This window comes from Palaemon carinicauda, chromosome 31 (assembly GCF_036898095.1).
Source record: "Palaemon carinicauda isolate YSFRI2023 chromosome 31, ASM3689809v2, whole genome shotgun sequence".
In the NCBI taxonomy this organism is placed as follows: domain Eukaryota; kingdom Metazoa; phylum Arthropoda; class Malacostraca; order Decapoda; family Palaemonidae; genus Palaemon; species Palaemon carinicauda.
The window spans coordinates 35,465,595-35,488,152 of NC_090755.1; the positions used below are offsets into that span (position 1 = coordinate 35,465,595).

Sequence of the window (22,558 nt, forward strand, 5' to 3'; positions counted from 1 at the left end):
CGACAAGTAAAACTACCATTGTCCATTTTTGTCGTATCCGGGGAGTACATCCAGACCCGGATATATACATTAAAGGTCAACGGATACCATGTGCAAGAGAAGCTAAATTTTTAGGTTTGATATTTGATTGTAGGCTTACGTGGTTTTCTCACTTAAAAGCATTAAAAGCGAAATGTGTTGAAGCTCTGAATATCTTAAAAGTATTGTCCCATACATCATGGGGGGCAGACCGCAATACTATTTTAAAATTATACAAGGCCTTGATTTTTTCCAAAATTAGTTATGGTTGTGAAATATATTCTTCAGCCACCCCAAGCCGGTTAAAAATATTAGACTCGATACATCATGCAGGTATTAGATTGTCTACTGGAGCTTTTAAAACCTCGCCTATCCCAAGTCTCCTTGTTGATGCTGGAGAGTTACCTCTAGACCTTTACCGAATGTCTTCCATTCTTTGGTATTGGTTTAGATTGCAAAGACTCCCTAACTCTCTAGCCTTTCAGACTGCAAGCCTTGTAAGACACGCATCATACTTTGAGTTACACCCAAAATCTCCTCAACCTTATGGCTTTCGGGTGAAACGATTATTAAATAGTCTGGATATAATTAGAAATAAGGTACTTCCATTCAAGGTATCATCAACGCCTCCATGGAAGTTACCAGAGATATCTTTTTGTAAATATTTTATTGGAGATAAGAAGAATATGTCAGACCTAGAAGCCAGGTCTCTTTTTAATGAACATGTTAAAGAACATAGAGGATCAACTTTTATCTATACTGATGGCTCCAAATCTGATGCTGGCGTTGGATTTGGAGTACATAGTAATGGTTTTAATTGTAGAGGTGCACTTCCTCTGACCGTTTCCATATTTACTGCCGAACTGTATGGCATATTAACCGCTATTGAGAAAATAGCGTTGGAGAAGGAGGGTAATTTTACAATTTTTAGTGATGCAAGGAGTGTCCTTCAAGCTATAGAAGTTTTTAATTCTAATAACCCTCTAGTTTTAAAGATTTTAGAATGGCTTTTTATTTTTGGACGGAGAGGTATAACAGTTCAATTTTGTTGGGTTCCAGCACATGTAGGTGTGTCCGGGAATGAGAAGGCAGATTCACTGGCTAAGGAGGCTGCATCCGAGTTGCTGCCAAGAAGGTATCCCATTCCCTGTAATGATTTCTTACCTGACATCAAGAAATTGGTTTGCAATAAATGGCAACAGCAATGGGATAGTCAAGATGGCAATAAAATGAGGGAAGTAACAAAGGACATATCTCCTTGGAGGTATAATATGATGCCCCGAAAATGGGAGACGTCTCTTTGTCGTCTCCGTATTGGTCACACTCGGTTGACACACGAGTTTCTGCTGAAGGGCCAACACCAACCGTATTGTGACGACTGTTTAGTACCTCTAACAGTAAGGCATTTGTTGACCGAATGCCCCAATTATAACAACTTAAGGAATAGATATTTGTTTGAGGCTCGAGGTGAGGGTGGCAGGTTCATCCTTGCCAAGATTCTTGGAAATGATGTGTCCTACCATGCAAGTGGCATTTTTAGATTTATTTCAGAAGCAGGTCTTCTGAAAAATATTTAACTTTTATGACATTCAATTTTTATGATTTTAATTGAATACTCTTTAATTTTTCACTTTATTTTATTTTTTATTTTTGTATACATAAATTAAATGTTACCGGCGTCAATGACCTTAGATGTCAGAATGCTTGAATACTTTAAATCAATCAATCAATCAATCAAGGAAGTACTTAAGATTCAGCCTAGACAACAAGATCTACCAGTTCAAGGTGCTGTGTTTCGGTCTCTCCACAGCACCTCAGGTTTTCACCAGAGTGTTCACCCTGATATCTTCGTGGGCACACAGGATCGGCATCCGTCTCCTCCGTTATCTGGACGACTGGCTGATCCTAGCAGACTCGGAGTCGACCCTTCTTCGACACCGAGACAAACTTCTGCGAATTTGCCAAGATCTAGGGATCCTGGTAAATCTCGAGAAGTCTCTGCTTCCTACCCAAAGACTGGTATATCTAGGCTTGATATTGGACACCAATCTCCACAAAGCCTTCCCATCAGACGACAGGATAGCAAGGCTGAGGAAGGTCGCAAGTCCTTTCCTCAGACGAGACGAGCTCCCAGCCCAGTCGTGGTTACATCTCCTCGGCCATCTCTCATGCTTGGCCCGTCTAGTTCCCAACGGTCGTCTCAGAATGAGATCTTTGCAATGGCGACTCAAGTTTCGGTGGAGTCAAAGACGCGATTCCCTGGACGTCTTGATCCCTATGGGTCTCGCGGGACGGACGGACCTTCAGTGTTGGGTGGCAGACGAGAACCTACGAAAGGGAGTGGATCTTCTCGTCCTCCCCCCGAATTTGATGCTGTTTTCGGACACCTCAAAGAAAGGATGGGGGTACCACGTTCTGAACCACAGGACCTCAGGTTGTAGCGGGATGTAAACAAAAACAAACCCCCACACCTTTGATCACTCTTCTTTCAAAATATCCCACAACACAAACTTTCCCCTTACTTTACTTTAAACTGGACTATTGCACGAAGGGAAAAACAAACAAAACATAACCTTAACACTATATTCTTAAAAGTAAACGCAATCATAAACCAAAAAAAAACACTTATCACGAATCATAAACAATATTAAATATAAACCGTAACACCATTCAAATAAAAAAACCCTAACAACTTAAAATTAACACACCCAAAACCAATATTTGTTTATGTGTGGACCACTTTGTCCACACAAGGGCCAACAGTCATTAAAAGCCCAAAACCACAACTCTGCAGCAACCTTATCACTGTTAAATATTAGTACGCATATGTTTTAGTTGGTTTGGGTTGTGCGTGTTATCCTCATCAGCATCATCATCATCGTCAATCGAAATACAAAAGCACAATCAAATCCAGTTCTTGAACACAATCCAGGTCATCTACAGTCGGTCAATCCACAAGAGCAGTCTAAGTATAATCGATTACAGGCCAGGTCAGCAACTAAAGATCGTCATTCAAATCAATTAAATCTCTCCAAAGGAGGAATCGCGGCCTGCCAAAAAAAAAAAAACACTTATGAACACTCCTAACTAACTTAACTATCGCACCATAATCAAAGATAAACAATAAACTTTCTATCACTCATGAACGCGCCTAACAAAAATAAATAAAAACAGTACTTACTCAGAATATAAAAAAAAGCTTCACAGCCGGCTTTCGAAGAGCAAAAAAATACAGAACCGACTCCTTCTATCGTTCGATATCCAATGCTTTCGCCCAAGACATTCATCACCACCCTATCCTAGCTAAAAAGGTAAACAAACAACCTCAATTATACCAACAATCTTTCCAACTTCAAACAATCATTCGCTAATTACCCTTTTTCTTCAGCGCGCACCGCGGACACACAAAACACGCACACACAAACGCACATACACACATACTCTCTCGCGCACGCGCGATCTAATAAAACTAAAGCAAATTAAATTCTCTCTCTCTCTCTCTCTCTGACAAAACTAAAGCAAATAAACTCTTTCTTTCTCTTGCGGTTTGACAAAACTTAAGTAAATAAACACTCTCTCTCTCTCTCTCTCTCTCTCTCTCTCTCTCTCTCTCTCTCTCTCTCTCTCTCTCTCTCTCTCTCTCTCTCTCTCTCTCTCTCTCTCTCTCTCTCTCATTAATGACAAAGCTAAAGCAAATAAAATGTCTCTATTTAACAATACTAAAACAACTCTCTCTCTCTCTCTCTCTCTCTCTCTCTCTCTCTCTGTGACAAAACTAAAGCCAATACTGTAAACACTTTCTCTCTCTCTCTCTCTCTCTCTCTCTCTGACAAAACTTAAATAAACACACTCACACACACACTCTCTCTCTCTCTCTCTCTCACTCTCTCTCTCTCTCTCTCTCTCACTCTCTCTCTCTTGATTTGGCAAACAAAAAATAAATTAAAATAAAATTAATCCTCCACAAGGTCTGTGGTCAAAATCAGAAAAGTGCCTCCATATAAATCTGCTAGAAATGAAGGCCGTATTTCTGACCCTTCAACAGTTCCAACAGCACCTGGCGGGTCACTCTGTGGTGGTGATGAGCGACAGCACCACAGTAGTGGCTTACATCAATAAGCAGGGAGGTACCTTTTCAGAACAGCTATCCCATCTTGCAGTAGAGATACTGAGATGGACCAAAGTCCACTCGATTACACTATTGGCTCACTTCATTCCAGGCAAGAGGAATGTGCTCGCCGACAGTCTGAGCAGAGCGTCTCAGATAGTGAGTACCGAGTGGTCTTTGGATCGTCAAGTAGCCAACAAAGTCCTGACTTTGTGGGGTTCCCCGACTGTGACTCTGTTCGCGACAGCGTTGAACTTCAAACTGCCGCTGTACTGCTCCCCAGTCCCGGATCCCAAGGCTCTCGGGCAAGATGCTTTCCAACAACGTTGAGACAATATCGACGTATACGCCTTTTCCCCGTTCTGTCTGATGAGGAGGGTACTCAACAAGACCAGAATATCGGTCAATCTCTCGATGACCCTCATAGCTCCGCTGTGGCATCACGCGGAATGGTTTCCGGACCTTCTGCAACTCCGAGAGAACTCCCTCCGCGACACGAGCTACTCAAACAACCACATGCCAACATCTTTCACAAAGCCATAGCTTCGCTTCGGCTTCACGCCTGGAGACTATCCAGCATCTCCTCGCAGAGAGAGGATTTTCGCAACAAGTTGCGGAAAGGATATCTGGACACCTGCGAAAGTCATCCGCAGGGGTCTACCAGGCAAAGTGGAGAGTTTTCTGTGGTTGGTGTCGTGGAAGGGGTATCTCTCCACTCGATGCCACTATTCCAGCAATAGTGAAGTTCTTCGTGTACTTGCGAGAAGAAATGCACCTTTTAGTCTCGGCAGTGAAAGGCTATCGCTCAGCCTTAAGTCTAGCCTTCAGGCTCAAAGGAATGGACATTTCTTCTTCGCTGGAACTTTCCCTACTCATACGTAGTTATGAACTTACCTGCCCTCAGTCGGAAGTGAGACCTCCTCCATGGAATGTGGTTCGAGTTCTCAGGTCTCTTAAGAGACCTCCCTACGAACCATTACGCCAGGCTTCAGTTCGCCACCTGACTTGGAAGACGGTGTTCCTACTAGCTTTGGCGTCAGCCAAGCGAGTTAGTGAACTTCATGGTCTCTCGTATGACATCGCCCATTCAAGGGGATGGGGGAGGTAACGTTCAGCTTCGTCCCTGAGTTTATTGCTAAGACTCAGAATCCGGGAGTGCCGGACCCTTGGTTCGACTCCTTCTGGATTTCGAGTCTTCGTTCCGTAACAGATGACCCAGACCATCTACTGTGCCCAGTAAGGCTATATCTGAAAAGAACAGCTGCAGTTCGTCCCCAAGTGCAGGCATTGTTTGTTAGCACTGGGAGGTCGAAGAGGAGGGTTACCAAGAACACCATCTCAGCATGGATTCGAAAGACAATCCATCTGCCCCTGAATCCTGACCCTCCTCCATCATGTCGCCCTAGAGCTCATGATGTCAGGGGCATAGCTACGTCCCTGGCCTTCAAAAAGAACTCAGTGACGCAGGTTCTACAAGCAGGGGTATGGAAGCGTCAAACGACCTTCACAGCCCACTACCTGCAAGACGTGACCCACAGGAGGCTCGATACGTTCTCTATCGGCCCTGTGGTGGCTGCACAACAGCAGGTTTAAGCCTCAGGCTCCTTAATGGACAAGTAGTAGTGGGTTGAGGGCATTGTTACCCGGCTTTAGTCGGCATGAAAGAAAAGGTATATCTGGCCCTTATTCTTTTCTTCATCCTCCCCTCTCTTGGGGAAAGCAGCATCCTGGATTCTCTGCACAGCTGACCTCAAACCACTGCAGGTAAACCATGTTCCCTTGTGTTCCTAGTATTAAGTTAATACTGTCACGTTCCCATACCCTAACGAGGTGGTATTGGGAGAGTCCTAGCCTAAAGTTTCCATCTAAAGAACTTCAGGTCAACTTCCTAGGACGAGTCACACATAATACTTCACACACAGCTTATGTAGGCCGCAGCCCTTGCATAGCAAGGTGCGAGCGAGGTGCAGGGACTCATTATTGTTGAGTGCTGACACACTCGGATAATGAGTCCCCGGGCAAAAGCCAAAAGCCAGTATGGCTGGGACTTTTCCATCCTTCCTAAGGGTTGAGTCACCCATATTAAATAGCGTGGTTTGTATTTCAGTTACGGAACAAATGATAAATTCGGAGATAATTTGTATTCCTAACTATACAAACCTTAGCTATTTAATCAAACTTGCCCGCCAGCCCTGTCCCCCGTGAAGTCCTACCTCTAAGCAAAGTGAACTTAGCACACAGGTGTGTGAGGGGGGAGGGTAGCAAGCTACCCTCCCTACCCCCCGCTAACTAGCGGGGGGTTAGTAAACCCTCGTTAAAATTCTAATGGCTCGTCCTTTCAGCTACGCCGAAAGTAATTACCCATATTAAATAGCTAAGGTTTGTATAGTTAGGAAAAATACAAATTATCTCCGAATTTGTCATTTTAATATTTTATAAAAAATATTTTGTTACAATTTACATAACAAGAACTAGAGACGATATTGCATTCTCATTCTAGCCCTTGGCAGAAGAGTAAGATCTCTCACAACGGGCAGGACTAATTATGGTCTTTTGTGTAAGAGTTTGAAAGTGCAAGTTTCAGTGCTAAATTAGTGCAGTGAATTTATTCGGCACAGTGGACGTCGTTATCCTAGCCTTAGACCTCTTCCAAGCTCCCCAACCCCTGGGATAAGGAATGTCGATCGGCGAAAGGAAATGAAAGGCGTTAGCTCCCAAGCAAACCTTCCTCTCGAGCGTCCCTGTTGACGTTCCCAGAACGCTCGCCCTTGCCATGGGAAAGTCAGAGCGTTGGACGTCAAGCTACTAACGCTGCTGTTAGTGTCTTGCATTGCATCACATATGCTGATAATAGCAATACTATAAGTCATAGATATTCACTGATAATAGCAATACTTATGAACCAACATAGACACGGTTTTTCTCCCAGAGCGCCAGTCGGCCATGAGAACCCTCTGATCAGAAGTCATTAAACCGAACGCGCCGAGCGGCGTAATGAAGATCATTTTGCTAGAACGCTCGGCGCTAAGTCTTTCAGGACGCTAAGCGCCACGTCTTTTAGGACGCTCGACACTACGTCTTTCAGGACGCTCGGCCCCTCGTCTTTCAGGACGCTCGGCCCCTCGTCTTTCAGGACGCTCGGCGCCACGTCTTACAAGATTTTTTTCTGAGGAAGACATTGGTGATCACTTTTCTCCTGTTGAATTATTTTAAACATAAGACTTACCTGGTAATTATATATAACTACCAGGTAAGTATGTTAAATTTATTTTATAATGAAAATAACATTTTGAGATTATCAGAATGAAAAGATCCTAAGTCTTTTCGTCCTTCAGTTGATTAAGAAACTCATGAAAGTTTTTTATGATGAGTTTCCTGATTATTTTGTGCCTGTTGCTCCACGTTCACCACCCTCTGAATTTACACTGGTCATCAATGGAGCTTTAAGGATGATGGGAGACTGGATGGAGTCTCAGAAGGACCAAGAAAAGGCAGCTTTCTTTTTTCCTCTGAATAAACTGGCCTCTAGATCTTGTATCTGGTACAAGATTATTATTATTATTTTTTCTAGCCAAGCTACAACCCTACTTGGAAAAGCAAGATGCTATAAGCCCAAGGGCTCCTTTGGGGAAAAAATAGACCAGTGAGGAAAGGAAATAAATAAATGATGAGAATAAATTAACAAAAAATCATTCTAAAAACAGTGACAAAGTCAAAACAGATATGTCCTATATAAAATGTCATATATGAACTATAAAGAGACTCATGTCAGGCTTGTCACAGGGCGAAGCAGAGTCTGACTATTTTTGCCTTCAGGCAGTAGAGCCAGACTACACAGCTTCTGGTAATCTTGGGAGGAGAAGGGAGCAGACCTTTGGTCAGTACATCTTCTGAAGGAAGATTACTATTTCCTTTTATAGGGAAACCACCTTTAGTTTTAGCTCCAATAGATCTCTCTCCCTGATCTAGAGTGGAGTGTAAGAGGCAGGCTATGCAATCAAACTTTTCTGAGGTTTGTTTACAAGGAGGAAGGGGGGAAGAATGTGTCAGTTTCAGGCCGTGTGTTTTGGTCTCAGCTCCGCCCCTCTAATGTTCACAAAACTTATGCTAAATGTAGCAGAATACTGCACTCTAGAGGCATCAGAGCCTCTATGTATCTGGAAGATTGGCTTCTCAGAGCTCATTCTTTCGATCTTCATGAAGGCTCTTCAGATAACGTTGAGCCTTTCAGAAGAATTGGGTCTTCCTGTCAACAAGACGAGTCTCTTCTGACACCAGGACGCTCAGCGCCACGTCTTATAGGACGTTCGGCGTCTTGCTCTGTTGGCCACTTGGCGCCACGTCTTACAGGACGCTCGGCGCCACATCTTCCAGGACACTCGATGCCACATCTTACAGGACGCTCGGCGCCACGTCTTACAGGACGCTCGGCACCTTGTCTTTCAGGACGCTCGGCGCCACGTCTTTCAGGACGCTCGACGTCGAAGATCTAGCATGAGGCATGACATTGAACAGGAGAACATCAGACTTCGTGATGACACTAGTCGAATTGAATGTTGAGATCAAGGACGCCTTAGTTCCGATCTCTTTGATCACGGACGTTTTTATCGAGCGTCTAGCCTTAGAACAATGCGGCGATAGAGGCGGTGATCTGGGTTCCCTTGATGCCAGAAGTCAGGACCTTAAAGAGATGTATCCTGATAAACACAACGTCACTACTTCCGTTAGATCTTCTGACTCCATCACAAAAGATACTTTATTTAAGGATGGTGATTCAGAGTCAAGTTTTCTCGAGCTTTTACGTCTCCCCTTAGAATGGAGCAAGCCGTCTTGAGACTGCAATCTTTTCTAAAGATACAGAAGTGTTCTGCGAGGAAGTGGATGAGTATGTTGGGAACCCTCTCCTTGTTGGGACGGGGTTTTTTCCCTGGGAAGGCTGAATCTTTCTTTGTGACCATTGATATGTCACTGTTCATCCTAGTTTTCCTGGACCAGGGTTCGTTTCCCTGCCTAATTCACTCTTTTCTTTTGCAGGATAACTTGCCAGCAGTTCTTTATTAAAGGCTTCTGGGACACCTAAACTCTTTGGAGAAGTTTTTTCCCAACAATCGTCTACACATTCGCTCTCTACAGTGGTCCCAGCACCTCGACCCTCCGAATACCCTGGTGCCAGTAGGTCTAGAGCAGAAGAGAGACCTAAGTTGGTGGATGTCAGACACTGATCTGCTCAGGGGATTAGACCTTTTCTCTCCAGAATTGTTGCTTTTCACAGATGCATTAAACAAAAAGGTTGGGGACTCACCTGTTGTATCTCACGGCATCTGGGCTTTGGTCTGAAGCCGAGCAGCAATGCCACATAAACCTCCTGGAAATGAGGGCAGCCATTCTTCCTCTCAAGCAATTCCATCAACTTTCAGGACATTCTTTAGTGCTGATGAGCGACATTGGTACGATGGTGTCATATAAACAAACATAGAGGTACTTTTTCACAGCACCTCTACCAGCTAGCAGTGGAAATCCTCAGATGGACAGAAGACAACTTGGTATCCCTATCAGCACGTTTCATGCCGGGGGAGAATAATGTCCTGGCGAACAATCTGAACAGGAGGACTCAGATAGTAGGCTCCAAATGGTATTTGAAAGACGTGCTTGCATACAGGCAGTGAAGCACACCCCCCCCCCCCCACTTCTGTAGTAAGGAGGCTTCTAAAGAAAGTCCGAGCATCTCTTGATGACCCTGGTTGCTCTGCTGTGGCAATATGCAGAATGGTTTCCCAACATATTGCAGCTGCTCACAGAGGCACCAAGAGAGCTCCCTCCACTTCCCGATCTACTCGGACAACGACGTGTGAAGATCTTCCATCAAGTGGTTCCATTGCTTTTTCTTGCCTGGAATTTATCCAGCAACTCCTCAGAAAAAAAGGCTTTTCAAGACCGATTGGAAAGATAATGGTAGGATACCTTCGGTAGTCGTCTGCTGTAGTATATCCGGCAAAGTGGTCCATCTTTAGTAGTTAGTGTCGTGGTCAGGGTATCAATCCTCTCAGTATCCCTATTCCACGATAGCAGAGTTTTTGTTATACTTCAGGGAGGAAAATCTTTGTTCAGTTTTGGCGGTGAAAGGCTAGCGCTCAGCCTTAAGCCTCGCTTTTAGACTGAACAGTGTTAACATATCCTCCTCGAAGGAATTGTCTCTCCTCATATGGAATTTCGAGCGCACCTGCCCTCAGGAAGTCACACCACCTCATTGGAATGTAGTGAAAGTACTACATTCACTGAGGAGTGCCATATGAACCTCTTTGTCAAGCATCAGATCATGACTTGACCCTGAAGACGGTTTTTCTGCTAACCCTGTCCTCTGCCAAGAGAGTCGATGAGCTACATGGTCTGTCCTATGACATTGCCTATTCAAGGGGATGGGGGCAGGTGACGTTCAGTTTCATCACTGAGTTTGTGGCCAAGAATCAAAATCCAGCTGTAGTGGATCCTAGATGTGGGCCCATCCAGATTGAGTCTCCATTCTGTAACAGATAACCTTGACCAACAGTTACTCTGTCCTGCGAGAGTGCTGATGAAATACCTAAAAAGAACTTTCAGATTTTGCCCTAAGATCAGGAGGCTCTTTATGAACACAAGGAGAACCAAGAAGATGATGACAAAGAACTCTATCTCTTCCTCGACTAGACAGGTAATCAAGAATACCATACAACTAGGTTCCTCACCTTCCAGTCGTCAATTCTGTACTTACAACATCAGGGGTGTTAGCACATCCCTGGCATTCAAAAGAATTTCTCTAACGCAGGTACTGCAAGCAGACGTGTGGAAAGGGCAAACAGCGTTCACCGCCCACTACCTGCAAGACATAACCCAAAGGAACTTGGATACATTCACTTTAGGACCTGTGATGACTGCACAACACATGGTTGATAACATTTCAGCTCCATTGTAGGACAAGTAGCAGTCAGTTGAGGGCAGATGATACCTGAAAGTAAGTCTAGGATGAATGTGAGTGACTGACCACTTGCTATTTCATCCTCCCTGCTCTTGGTATTCAGCATCCGAGGAATTCTGCAAGCTGACCTCCTCAAAATACAGATGGGTACCATTGTCCCTTGTGTAACCTGATAAAGGTTTATATATTTGCTACATCCCCATTCTCTTAATGAGGTGGTCTCGGGCAATGTCTAGGCTAAGTGAGGAGTTTAGCTCCAAAATTATACTTACCTGGTCAAGTGACATTACTAAATTCTACACCTAGCATGGATTGCCCAAGCTGTCATCCTACAAGGGGGATGAGGTGTTAGGGTGCCCTCTAAAAGCTCGTTTGAAGCAGACTGCCACCCCAGGATCGTCATCAGGCAGTTGGTGTTGGGCTTCCACCCACCATGGAATGAGTCTACTGTAAAGAGCACAAGGGATTGTATATAATGCTGGAATGAATGACAAATTTTGAAATAATTTGTATTTTTCCTAACTATACATACCTAAAGCTCTTTACATATATTGGTCCTATCATCACCTTCCCTTGGAAGTCTGGCCGCAATAGCAAAATGACAGGTTTGTTTTAGTACAGGTCTGGGCAGTCTACCCCCACTACCCTTCTCTGATAGTTACCACCCTCCACTAACTATCAGAGAGTAGTTACACCTCACAAAAGATTTAACGGGTAGTTTCAGCTATTGCCGAAATATATCTCCGCTGTAAAGAGCTCTAGGTTTGTATAGATAAGAAAAATACAAATTATTTCCAAATTGGTCATATTTGTAAAAAAATTTCTTGAGATGAAAAATTCTCTTGACTGCAAAACTTCTGCTAAAAAATAGAATATTATGTTGCAACTATTTCCAGTCACCCTGTTTAAGAGTTACAATTGGTAAGCCCCTAGTTTTGGTTCTGATCTTCATTTTAAGATACAGTATTGTTTAAGAACCTTTCCTCAAACTAAAAAATGTTGTTGAATACAAATGAGGTGTAGAGAAGATTCCATGTTTGTCCCTAGCAGGGGTTGCAGTGATATCTCTTTAACTGATCTGATTTTGCTTACCATTGTAGGAGGTAGTTACATTGTAAGGGGTACTTGATAGTTCAACACAGCCATTTGTCACCATAAATGTTGCATAGGTCTGCATGCCAAAGCACTTAATGTAATGTGGGTTTGTTTAGAATAAGTAAGCTACCAACTATTTAATCCTGGTGAAGGGACAGCAGTAGTTTGTTTACTCACCAAGTATAAGTTCTTACAGGGTTCATTAATTTTTCAATTTAGGCTTAGTATTTAATATCTGTATTTTTCAGAAAATTTGTTTTAGCTTATGTAGCTATGTGATTACATTATTTAATGGATTTCAGAAAAGCTAGAAATGCTCCAAGAAATTCGTAAAATAATGGAGAAATGTGCTGTGGCAGAACACTTTATCATTGAAAGTCACAGAGCAGCTTCTGAAGCAACTCGGGAGGTCTCTCAAGAGATGGAAGCATGCAAGGATTCTGGTTCCGTTTTGTCACCTGCCGAAACATTCCTCCAGGTATGTGACATGGATAATAGAAATTTGAAATTTATTTTTATATGTATAGGATGCCAGATTTCAAGTAATTTTACCCTTTATGTTTGTATAAAGCATTGAAATACATTAAACCCATGTACTGTATTCTTGATTACCACGCGTTTAGATACTACCACTAGAGAGTTATTTGATCCTTTGACTGGCCAGGTAGTACTACATTGGATCTCTCTCTCTCTGGTTATGGCTTATTTTTCCTTTGCCTACACATATACCACATTCTCCTCTGTCCTCATACAGGTAGTCGTCGGCTTGTGACCTATGTGACCTACAACTGTCCGGCTTTACGACCTCTTTTTTTCGCTGTGATCACGTCACAATTCTGTTGGAAATAAAACTGTACACTAATAAGATAAATAATTTCTTAGAATAATGTTTGAGCCGGTGCAAAATACAAACCTTCCGCTCTTTACTTCAGAGTATTATTTCGGCGAAAGCTGAAACCAGCCGATAAACTTTTTGTCAGTCAGGGTGTAACTGCGCACTACTAGTTAGCGGAAGGGGGGGGGGGGGGGGTGGAGCGGGGTAGGTTAACTGTCCCGCTCACACCAGCACTAGCGACTAACCGTCACTTTTTTATTTCGGCTCGGTAAAGTGAAGACGTAGTCTCCCTCTCCCAACAACACCCTTTTAACCGGTTACGGCTAAAAGCAACTGGCCTAATGTTTGTTAAATTTCCTTTTGAGCTGCCTACCTTGAACGAGTTCCCCGGGTAAGGGAGGTAGCAAGAGGCCATGGCCTCCACCTCTGCTGCTCACCCAGTGTTCACCCTGTTTTGGCGGGCGGCCATGAGCAGTGGCTGACAGGAACTCCTCGGAGTGACTTGTCACGAGACTCTTGGGAACGAGTTTTTGCTTCGTTCCAGAGGTTGTGCGGGTTGCTAGTTCGCCCGAAGGGAGGAGATGTAACCTGTACGACCAGAAGGTTCACCTTCAAATGTTGCACAGTCCGACCTTTCAAGAAACGATTCTTTCACGTAGAGTTTTTCAAGTGAGAGTGGGGGAAACTCTATCAGAGAGTAAGTGCCAGGAAGAAGGAGTTCCTCAGGGTAGTGTGCTGAGTGTAACCCTTTTTGCACTAGCAATTAATGGGATATCCTCAGCCATTCCCCAGGATGTTCTCTCAACACTATTTGTGGATGATCTCTCAATATCATTTGCTGGCACTAGAATGGCAATGGTTGAGAGAAAAATCCAACTCTCTATTGATAAAATTATCCAGTGGGCTGACATGAATGGATTTAAGTTCTCGACAAGTAAAACTACCATTGTCCATTTTTGTCGTATCCGGGGAGTACATCCAGACCCAGATATAAACATTAAAGGTCAACGGATACCATGTGTATCGGAAACCAAATTTTTAGGTTTGATATTTGACTGTAGACTTACATGGGTTTCTCACCTAAAAGCGCTAAAAGCTAAATGTGTTGAAGCTCTGAATATCTTAAAAGTATTGTCCCATACATCATGGGGGGCAGACCGCAATACTATTTTGAAATTATACAAGGCCTTGATTTTTTCCAAAATTAGTTATGGTTGTGAGGTATATTCTTCAGCCACCCCAAGCCGGTTAAAAATATTAGACTCGATACATCATGCAGGTATTAGATTATCTACTGGAGCTTTTAAAACCTCGCCTATCCCAAGTCTCCTTGTTGATGCTGGAGAGTTACCTCTAGACCTTTACCGAATGTCTTCCATTCTTCGGTATTGGTTTAGATTGCAAAGACTCCCTAGCTCTCTAGCCTTTCAGACTGCAAGCCTTGTAAGACACGCATCATACTTTGAGTTGCACCCAAAATCTCCTCAACCTTATGGCTTTCGGGTGAATTGATTTTTAAATAGTCTGGATATAATTAGAAATAAGGTACTTCCATTCAAGGTATCATCAATGCCTCCATGGAAATTACCTGACATATCTTTTTGTAAATACTTTATTGGAGTTAAGAAGAATATGACTGACTTAGAATCCAGGTCTCTTTTTATGGAACATGTCGAAGAACATAGGGGATCGACTTTTATATATACTGATGGCTCCAAATCTGATGCTGGCGTTGGATTTGGAGTACATAGTAATGATTTTAATTGTAGAGGTGCACTTCCTCTAACAGCTTCCATATTTACTGCCGAACTGTATGGCATATTAACCGCTATTGAGAAAATAGCTTTGGAAAAGGAGGGTAATTTTACAATTTTTAGTGATGCAAGGAGTGTTCTTCAAGCTTTAGAAGTTTTTAATTCTAATAACCCTCTAGTTTTAAAGATTTTAGAATGGCTTTTTATTATTGGACGGAAAGGTATAACTGTTCGATTTTGTTGGGTTCCAGCACATGTAGGTGTGTCTGGGAATGAGAAGGCAGATTTACTGGCGAAGAATGCGGCATCCGAGTTGCTACCAAGGAGGTATCCCATTCCATGTAACGATCTCCTACCTTACATCAAGAAATTGGTTTGTGATAAATGGCAACAGCACTGGGACAGTCAAGACGGCAATAAAATGAGGGAAGTAACAAATATCATATCACCTTGGAGGTATAACATGATTCCCCGAAAATGGGAGACGACTCTTTGTCGTCTCCGTATTGGTCACACACGGTTGACACATGAGTTTCTGCTGAAGGGCCAACACCAACCGTATTGCGAGGACTGCTTAGTACCTTTAACAGTGAGGCATTTGTTGACCGAATGCCCTAATTTTACTAACTTAAGAAATAGATATCTGTTTGAGGCTCGAGGTGAGGATGGCAGGTTTATCCTTGCCAAGATTCTTGGACATGATGTGTCTTACTATGCGAGTGGAATTTTTAGATTTATTTCAGAAGCAGGTCTTCTGAAAACTATTTAACTATTTTAATGACTTCTTAATTTTTATGGTTTTAATCGAATTCTCTTTTAATTTTCATATACAGTAAATGGTATCGGCGTCAATGACCTTAGATGTCAGGATGCCAGAAAACTTTCAATCAATCAATCAATCAATCAAGAAACGACGATGCAACCTCCTTCCGAGCGGCATCTCCCTTGTCAGTGAGGGATTAGGGAGGAGTTGATCGATTCTCTCTTTTGCGAGAGGAGAGGTCTTCTCCAACGGCCTTCTGAATGGCAGCTCCTAGGCGATACACCAGAGGAAGGAGGAGTTGATCATCCTCTTTTGCGAGAAGGTAGATCTTCGCCAACACTCACTTCTGAACGGCAGCTCCCTTGTCCGCTAGGCGATGCGTCGTAGGAAGGAGGAGTTAATGAATCCTCTCTGGTGAGAAGAGATATCTTCTCCAACACTCCCTTGTGAGTGGCAGCTCCCTCGTACACGAGAGGATGCGCCGTTGGAAGGAGGAGTTGATCAATTCTCTGTTGCGAGAGGAAAGATCTTCTCCAACACTCCCTTCTGAGTGGCAGCTCCCTCGTACGCGAGGCGATGCTCCATCGGAAGAGGTGTTGATTTTTCTTCTAGCTTGCGAGAAGAAAAATTTCTTCCTGAGTCGTACCCCCAGGGTATGGAATGAGTCTCCTTGCATTTTCCCTCTGGGATATTTGCAGCAGATGGTGAAGACTACCGGCCGCAAGCCATCGACGAGTATTGTAGGCCTTAACTCTTCCGGGTTATTGACATATCGTGCTTTTGGGCATAACAAAGCTCTTAGAGCTTTGTGAGGCCGAGCTCTTTTGGGCCTGCGCCTCATAGTTTCTAACTCTAACGAGAGAGAAACAGCTGATCAAGTCCAGCACAGTGGGGAATGACATAAGGCTACTCACCTCCCTCCTTTTGGGTGGGGGGTAAGGAGTACTAAGAGGAGGTGAGGGATTTCTCGCTTCGGCGAGACTCTCGCTTTGTGCAAGACCCTCGCCGCGCATGAGACTCTCGCTGAGACTTTCGCCTCGCGCGAGACTTGCTACGTGAGAGACCCTCGCCTCACAAGAGACCCTCGCTACGTGCGAGACCCTCGCCTTGTCCGAGAATCTCGCTTCTTGTGAGACCCTCGCCTCACCAGGTTTGCCCGAGGCGAGGTTTTGCGAAATCCTCGCCTTAGTACCCGTAACGAGTTTTGATCCCTCATTGCCAAAGCTAGAGTAGTGTACGCTACTGGTTCTAGCTAGAAAGGAGGTTGCTGGCGCTTCCTATATTCTCGTTCATGGATTCTCCCTGGTGTTCGTGGGCGCTCGTCAGCGTTTGATGGTATTAGATGGCGTTCACTGATTCTCGTAAGCGTTCCGCGAGCGCTCGCCAACATTTACAAATGTTCGCCAGCATTTGCTGGCAACCCTGTACGAAAGCTTTTTGGGACAACAAACCCTTCATACAAGACTTGTTTTGCAGGGGTATCCATCGGCCTTGAGAAGTTTTACATAACTACAGACGTTTGGTAAAATTCTTTAAAAGGCTGAAACGAACTCCTGTGGTGCATGCGCTCTCACCAAGACAAAACCTCAGGGTTATTGCCACAATACGGTTTACTACCGATAGCTTGAGTCTGCCGCATGAGTCAGTGTGTCCCTGAGCACAACGAGTTCTCGTTAGACACCAAGTTTCATGAAATATAATCCTTTTGGGTTAATTTCTTAGACTTTGTTATCCGACGAAAGGGAGAGCTTACTATTATACATTTGTATACAAGGTTATAATCTTAAGCCTTGTAGTCCCAAGATTGTTAGTTTCTGCTCACGTTTACGAACTAGAATAAGTTCCGTACACAAGGTTGCCAGACGAAAGTTGTCGGATTTTTATTACGTTTACGAACGTTAAGAAGCCCCGCCCACTAGGCAACCAGACAATTTTGTCAGCTTCTCGTTAGCAAGCCTCGCTCACAAGGCAGGCAAACAACAGAGTTATAATCATTAAACTAGCTGTATATGTTGTTTTACATATATTGAGAATACTACAGCTAGTCGACAATCAAATTCCTTTGGCAATAATGTTGTGATTCCTCGCACATACATTATTCCCTCAAGTAGTCTCAAGCTCGTTGTTAACGTTTACCCGGAGGCAAAGAGGGTACGCATACGTGTCCACTTGCTGCAGACTAGGACTATAGACCATCTTATAATTAGATCTTCGTTCTAATAAATCATTAGTGTTGATGGCTATATTCCGTATGGGGATCCAGGTTATGCATTACTCTTTTTCTGTCCTGTAACCAGGCAGTCCTTTCCTAACTTCCGATCGTAGGTCTTAATTTACAAATAATAATACTGAGACCAGAAACTTCACGTAAGTGAATCGGTTTCCTGGAAAGGGAAATTCGCAACTTATTCTAGTTTTGCCAGCCGGAGACGAAGAAATACAAATGTTTTCATCGGGAGGAGGAGGTCGCAGTTATGAACGTTTATCAACGTTCTCCAACTGAGTTCTGGACACTGCTAATAATTCAGGCTACGCCTATTTGTTTGTCCGCCTCCGTTGTCTGGGTTACGGGTCCATAGATGGACTTACATATACATTACCTGTCCAACAATAGATTGGAGATACATCTCAATCTTACCTTTCGAAAGTAATTGTGTGCGATCGTTCGTTACCGACCGGTCTCTTACCCGTAAGCAATCACTAGGAGATTCGCTGTAATAACTTCTTACGCTAAGGAATACTGGCTACCCTGGTTTACTGATTTTATCGTACTTACTCGGCTAACTCCCATTGCATTGGCGGAAGTTGGAGTTAATTCCCACCCCCTTTTATAGCAGGTGTGTGCAAACTGTTGCACTTCTTGACATCAACTTGAGATGTTACTTGCTACTCAATCTCTAGACCCCTCTCGAGAAACCGAGGAGGATTGACTTTGCGCTGGGAGGTCTAGGTCGCTTGTTCCACTCGATGGAACTGGCTAACCTTTAAGGGGGGGTGAGGGCAATAGAGACAATTCCTAGGTATTGTTGACATGCTACTGGGTATTGGTTGACTAGGTAGCTCAGAGCCCTTTCCATCGATGAAGGGGAGAAATTTTTCCTCACAGGCACTGGCACAACCAGTCTCCGGCAGTCTTAATAGCCTGTTATGAACGAATGTCTCCTCCTGGAGGAGCGCATAACGCTACTCACCAGTCTGCTGCGGGAGACAGTTCGTAGGAAAATACCCTGGTCCATCTTACTCGGGCGTTAACACACACTAGTTTTGCTAGGAAATCTTGCACTGTGTTGGCACAAATTCACCTAGTAAAGTGGGCGTAGAAGCCCGTTTGCCTGACTAAGAGAGGCACTCCACTTCTGCTACACTGAATGCTCTCTTGGGCGAGTCTTTAAATCAAGAACTGCAAACACAAGAAACATAGTCAGGTATAAAGGCTAGACCTAGGTCACAGTACCTTGGCGAGCTGAGAAAGGCACGCAGGGGTAAATCTGTTGCCCATGAGAACTGGGAAAAGCGCACAAACCAGTGCACAATTCCAGTTCTCATCTTGCGGTTGGGCAAACTGGAAGGAGCGTGCTCTACCAGTTTTGCCACACAATCATGGACTTGCCCCTCGCAAGTGCACACAGATAGCAATTACAGTGGTACTTCTACATACGAATTTAATCCGTTCCACAACCGACTTCGGATGTAAAAAATGTTCGGATGTCGAAACGAATTTTCCCATAAGAATACATTGAAATAGGATTAATCCGTGGTTGAGCCCAAAAACCTATGATAACTCTTTAATAAACTACTACACATAATTTCCCATGAGAATAATGCACACTAAATTAGATAATAGATATGTAAAAAAGAAGAATTATCAAAAAATGATAAATAAGAAATGGGTTTTTAGTGTCACTTTACCTTAGAAACTCCAGCGCAGGTGTTGTTGGTCTTGCTACGCAGAGAGGAGACGGACGGGCGGCGAGGAGGTAGAGAGGTTAACTACGATAAACGTACACTACCGTAACTTATTCTAATTTACACTAAGTGAACTTTAACATAACTTAGCTTATTTATTTTTTTATTTTTATATTTTATATTTTTTTTTACATTTTCTTTTTGGGCTCAAGCCATGTCGTCCTGATGGAAGTTCCTTAAAGGCAGCTTCCTAGGGTATATTACAACTACGGCGATATTCCCAGAGAATTTACCTTAAGGTACCCAGAATTCTAACTCCTGGAGCGAGTATCCCTAAAAAAGACCTTAGGGATATCGTAAATATCAGTGGATGTATTCTTGACACGCCTCATAGCAATCTATACCCCGAATAGAGTTAACACTTCGTAGGGGTCAAATGGCAAGAAAACGAAAACGATAAGAAAGGGGGGAGCCGTTCGTAAGGCATCTCTCCTCCCCGTTTCGTAAGCGTGCCCTGCGCCGCTCGCGGCGCCATCTGTATTCCTTTTTGCGTAGCTATACGACTCGGTGTTTTTCCCTGTGTTACTACCAAAATCTTGGATTTACTCGTTTATTATGCTTTCTCCAACTTCTTCTGCCTCGGATAAGTTGAGTACTATTTCTTTTATGTATAAATGTAGGCTCTTGTTTAAAATTAAAGTAATTAAAAGAGTTATCTTTGATACAAGAGCTGTTGCCTGCTGGAGGCGTCATGGACGCTGTCGCTCGCTAGAATAGGATTTATTTGTTAGCAAGAGCGACGTTCCCAGCCCCTTTGCGCTTTAATAATTAGCTGCTTAGCTTATTAGGAATTCTGTTATGATGCGATAGTAGTGTGCCTGGCGAAAGTTTTGCCTAGGCTGACCAACACTAGTCTTCGTAGGCTAGCTGTTGGCCCTTGTACTTCCTGCATGATAATTAGTCTTCCAAGTGTGATTTTATATTGCTTAAAGCGTTAGGCAACGTTATACATATAAGCTTTTTTCGAGTACTTTCCAAGATAGTATTGGAGTGAGTTTCGGTGAATTAGGTAATCGATTCTCTTAGTGCCTAGGCTAGGTTGTCTTAGGTCATTATAATATTATCTGTTTCCCCGTTTGCTCCCTTCTCTTCGGGGAAGGGGCAAACCCTTTCCCTCTGTTTAAGCCTTAGGCTTAACTCTAGTGGTTTGTTTGAATTAAATTTCAAATATATCTATGCTGGAGTAGTACTGTACCTTCCTGTTCCAACTGAATTGGTTCAGAGGGGGACAGTACAGCAGTGTATTAGTCTGAGTCCGTGTTGGTCTAGCGTGGGGCAGAGTCTCCCTTGCTGACTGACACGGGCATAAGGGGTTTATCCTCCTTGGATCACCTTGTTGGGTTCCTGTAGTGATCCCTTCGCTCGGTGACCCCTCAGACTTGTCCTCTTTGCCGTTCTGGATTCGGGATATGTTCCCTTTCTGGAATAGCAATTCCTTCCTTGCCTTGGTTTTAGGGAGGCAGCCAGTAGTGCCGGCCTCCCTCCCGGGATTTCTCTGGCTGAGATAAGCTCTCTTAGTTGGGTATGACCCTTAACCAAGGCAAGGTTGGATAGGACCCTCTGTCCTTCCCTTCTATTTTTCCGTTTCCTTTGTGTCAGTCGTCCGCATCCGTACCTAGCCTAGGTTAGGATGGGGAACTGACGTGGTCCCCTGTCGGCCGGCAGAGTGTGCCGACCGGCAGAGACCCTTTCTTTTGAGTGCTGCCCGGTCCTTTCTTGGTCCCTCCACCGCTGCCGTCTGTAGATTAAGTAAGCAGCGGTTAGGAAGCCTGACTTAGTGTCTCCCCTTCCTCTCGGCACTCTTTCGGGTGCCGGGCACAGAGGCTCATAGCCTCTTAGCCCGGCACTCATTCTGTTGTCTTCTTATGTGTTGTCCTTGCCGTCTGCCGGCCTACAGGCCGGCCGCCGGTGGGGGGGGGTGTTCTCCAGTTCTCTTGCTGTCGGTCGGCGGTGGTTATATGCCTTTGCCGGCCGGTCTCTTGCTCATCTGCCAGCCACTATGAGTGGCGGCCGGCAGCCGAGCGCTACCTGGTGTGGAGGCCAGCCGGCAGGGTTTGCTTACCGCTGCCGGCCGGCCTGCTACACTGCCCGGTTAGCCGGCCACTAAGAGTGATGGCCGGCAACACAGTGCTACCCGGGTGGCTGCGGACCGGCAACCACTGCCGGCCGGTTCAGGCATGGGATCTGGAGTTCTCCCCAATAAGGGTGATCTGGAGTTGTGTACTTGAGATCTACCTTTGGAAAAGGGGGGGGGGGGGTTACTGACCGGCAATAGCCGGCCGGCACACCACCCTCATTATTATTATTATTATTACTATCCAAGCTACAACCCTAATTGGAAAAGCAAGATGCTATAAGCCCAGGGGCTCCAACAGGGAAAAATAGCCCAGTGAGGAAAGGAAATAAGGAAATAAATAACTGAAGAGAACAAATTAACAGTAAATCATTCTAAAAAAAAGTAACAACGTCATAACAGATATGTCATATATAAACTATTAACGTCAAAAACAAATATGTCACACATAAACTATAAAAAGACTCATGTCCGCCTGGTCAACAAAAAAGCATTTGCTCCAACTTTGAACTTTTGAAGTTCTACTGATTCAACAACCCGATTAGGAAGATCATTCCACAACTTGGTAACAGCTGGAATAAAACTTCTAGAGTACTGCGTAGTATTGAGTCTTATGATGGAAAAGGCCTGGCTATTAGAATTAACTGCCAGCCTAGTATTACGAACAGGATAAAATTGTCCAGGGAGATCTGAATGTAAAGGATGGTCAGAGTTATGAAAAATCTTATGCAACATGCATAAGGAACTAATTGAACGACGGTGCCAGAGATTAATATCTAGATCAGGAATAAGAAATTTAATAGACCGTAAGTTTCTGTCCAACAAATTAAGATGAGAATCAGCAGCTGAAGACCAGACAGGAGAACAATACTCAAAACAAGGTAGAATAAAAGAATTAAAACACTTCTTCAGAATAGATTGATCACCGAATATCTTAAAAGACTTTCTCAATAAGCCAATTTTTTGTGCAATTGAAGAAGACACAGACCTTAT

At 43.9% G+C, this 22,558-nt stretch overlaps 1 protein-coding gene across 1 annotated transcript in view; it reads left to right on the plus strand.

Moving 5' to 3' along the window:
- Positions 1 to 22,558, plus strand: part of LOC137624665 (uncharacterized) — a 239,904-nt gene that overhangs the window by 172,331 nt on the left and 45,015 nt on the right. The window contains exon 2 of the mRNA XM_068355624.1: positions 12,476 to 12,651. Within this exon, the coding sequence (XP_068211725.1) occupies positions 12,476 to 12,651 (176 nt within the window). The remainder of the gene's footprint in view (positions 1 to 12,475; positions 12,652 to 22,558) is intronic.